This window comes from Phoenix dactylifera, chromosome 1 (genome assembly GCF_051530095.1).
Source record: "Phoenix dactylifera cultivar Ajwa chromosome 1, Ajwa_hap1_PhDact_Kaust_v1.1, whole genome shotgun sequence".
Lineage (NCBI taxonomy): Eukaryota > Viridiplantae > Streptophyta > Magnoliopsida > Arecales > Arecaceae > Phoenix > Phoenix dactylifera.
The window spans coordinates 45162924-45165797 of NC_143190.1; the positions used below are offsets into that span (position 1 = coordinate 45162924).

General features: G+C 38.1%; 1 protein-coding gene across 1 annotated transcript; it reads left to right on the forward strand.

Moving 5' to 3' along the window:
* Positions 1–416: 416 nt before the first annotated feature.
* Positions 417–2490, forward strand: LOC149768691 (uncharacterized). Its single transcript, XM_089924282.1, has 6 exons — positions 417–1136; positions 1220–1423; positions 1511–1603; positions 1700–1801; positions 1892–2242; positions 2345–2490. Exons 3-6 carry the CDS (start codon positions 1574–1576, stop codon positions 2399–2401), a joined length of 540 nt encoding a protein of 179 aa, XP_089780408.1. The 5' UTR covers positions 417–1136; positions 1220–1423; positions 1511–1573; the 3' UTR covers positions 2402–2490.
* Positions 2491–2874: the final 384 nt, after the last annotated feature.

A 2874-nucleotide genomic window follows, 5' to 3' on the forward strand; every position in this document is an offset into this window, starting at 1 on the left:
TCCATCCTTCAGAAATAGGCGACTGACAGCCTCAAGCTGACAGAAAAATTTCACTGTTTTCGCCTGCAATGGGTGATCAACCTCTTTCCATGATTGGTGTCCGGGAAAGGTAAGAGCTAAATGACCCAGCCCAGACCAAAAACACCCCGAAGATCACAAATAAATGCCAGCAACGAGGTTACCAAATTTCGGCTCTCATGAATCATTCCATTCCATTTGCCTGTTAAATAGCGAAATGCTAACAAAGCTCCCTTCTTTGTCAAAATTGTGCATGCAGTTTTTTTATTTTTTTAATTTTTTCCAGCAATGCTAAAACCTAGGATCATCTCAATATGGAAAATAAAACCCTAATCTTGTCTGCCTAAATACGAGATAAAAGAAAAATCCAAAGATGAATTGTGCCAATCTCTCTTTGTGCCAATCTCTCTTTCCAGCAATACGAGACAAGGAGAATTAATAAAAACAAGTGCCAATCTTGTTAACACTATGAATTGTGCTAATCTCTCTTTGTGCCATTTGCCTTATGTCATGTTGGCGATAGAAAGGATATTTATGATTATAGGATTGCTAGATAACAACATGCCGCGAGGAAAACGATTCAGAGATGTTGAGTTTCAGCACACATCCGTTGGATCTTCTTCCGATCAGTCCCTACAGTCCCAGCAGCCCGACGAGCCCCAGCAGCACGAGTCCCATTCTCAGCATGAGTCTCATACTCAGCACGAGTCTTAGTCTGAGCACGTGTCACCTGCTGATTGTCCAGACATAGATGACGTGCACATCCAGGATAATTTGATTTAATTTTTTATATTAATGTTTCTTACAATCTAATTATATTAAATCATTTGCCTTTAATGTTTTAATTAATGGATATTTTATTTTATTTTTATAGATGGACTGGGGAGAGTGAGGAGGACACGAGGACCCACTCGAGTAGGGACGTGTAGAGCCTACGCGAGGATGAAAAGATCGTGATACATTGCAATGAACTGGGGCAACCCATCAAGAGGGCTGCAAGCATTTTATCGACTTTTTTAGGATCGGTTGCGCGGAAGGGTCAGTTGTGTCCGCTCAACTATACGAAATGGAATGAAATGCTTCCTTCGTATAAGGTTGAGCTTCTTAAAATTATTGAGGTAAAGAATTGAATTTGCTTACTATCACAATTTTATTTTTTAATTTAACATTGTTATAACATTCTTTAATTACTTTGATGTAGAAAAAGTTTTTGCTCCCTAAAGAGAGTCATGATTGGGTGCTGAAGTCCGTCAACCGCAAGTGGAAAGAATATAGGGCCAAGTTAAAGGCGGACTGGAAACACGATGGTATGACAGAAGAGGAGGTTGCCCGTGTTTGTCCTCTTGATGTAATCCCTCATCAGTGAAGGGAGCTTGTCCACTATTGGTTTTCCGAGAAAGCTCAGGTTGTGTATATTTTTTTCAATACCTTATATTGTATCTACTAATAATTTAGATTACAAATTTATATTGTTTATTCTTTTTTTGGGAAGACATATTCCAACATTGGTAGAGCTGCACGAGCCTCTCAAACTGTTCCTCATACTTCAGGCTCGATGAGTTATGCTCGACGTAAAGCTGAATTCGTAAGTTTTTTTGAAACTCTTTGAAACTATTTTAAATTGTTCTATCATATAGCATGTATTATGATAACTAGCTTGCCAATATATCTTTTGTTGTAGATGGATGATAATGGAAGGGAGCCTGGTAAGGTGGAGTTTTATAAGATGACTCACACCCACCGAGATGGCAGTTTTGTTTGGGAGGAGTCAAGAGATATAGTTGTATGTATTTATCTTTGAATCTTTTAACGATATTTTTATTAGTTCTATTATTGGCATACATTAATATGACTTTTTCTTTTGAGAATATAGGACAGGGCAACAACTTTTATTTCAGAGCGCGTCGGAGAGTCATCATCATCCGACACGACCAGTCATGTCGAAGCTCAAGTGCTTGCTGAATTATTGGGCCCAGAGCGTTATGGTAGAGTGAGGGGTTATGGCGTTGGAGTTACCGCCACTCAATTCTCTGCAGTGGGCATGTATACAAGAAATGCTGGAGAAGGCAGTAGCAATGCAGAAGTTAGTAGACTTCGGGCAACAATTGAAGATATGAAGGATCGCCATCAGGTAGAGTTGGCAGAGTTGAAGCAGAACCAACAAACTTTGCAGTTTCAGCTTGAGCATATTTCATCTATGTTACAGCGATTTCTCCATCCTCAGGTAAATAACTATATGTATTTGATAACTTTACATAATTTCACTTATTTTGCATGAGTTAATGATTTTCATATTCCTAACTTTTAAAGTTTTTTTTTTTTGTAGATTCCTGATACTTCAACAACTCGTAGAGATGATGATGCCGCTAAATCCGGTCCCTGATACTTTTTAGATTGTTATTTAAGGAGTTATATATATATATTTTTTATATTTTTTAAAGAACATTGTAATTCTAAACTTATTAATCATATATGACAAGATGAATATTTTGAATGATCTGAATATTTGTGTTGATGTAAATATAATGCAGGTTCATATTGGCGTAAATGTTGATTTATAATGCGCATGTGTTTTTATAATAATTTTTTTTAAAAAAAATCCCACTCCCGATGCTTTAAAGCGTCGTTAAAAACCAAACTTGGCACTTTCTCCGACGCTTATAAGCGTCGGCAAAAAATCAACGACTATACCGCCACGCAAAGTGGTAGTCTATGCCGACGCTAATTCGCGTCGGCAAAAGATCTACACCGACGCTTTCCTAAGCGTTGGTAAATACCTGGTTTTGCCGACGCTTTCCTTGCGCGTCGGCAAAAATCTTTTCCACTCAGGTATCATCGACGCGTCTACGACGGTTG

What these genes read in the sequence shown, in the direction of transcription:
- LOC149768691 (XM_089924282.1), top strand. Translation starts at nt 1,574, where the DNA reads ATGAGTTATGCTCGACGTAAAGCTGAATTC. An exon ending in AGGAGTCAAGAGATATAGTT is followed by an intron (nt 1,802 to 1,891) that starts GTATGTATTTAT and finishes TTGAGAATATAG; the next exon opens with GACAGGGCAACAACTTTTAT. An exon ending in AGCGATTTCTCCATCCTCAG is followed by an intron (nt 2,243 to 2,344) that starts GTAAATAACTAT and finishes TTTTTTTTGTAG; the next exon opens with ATTCCTGATACTTCAACAAC.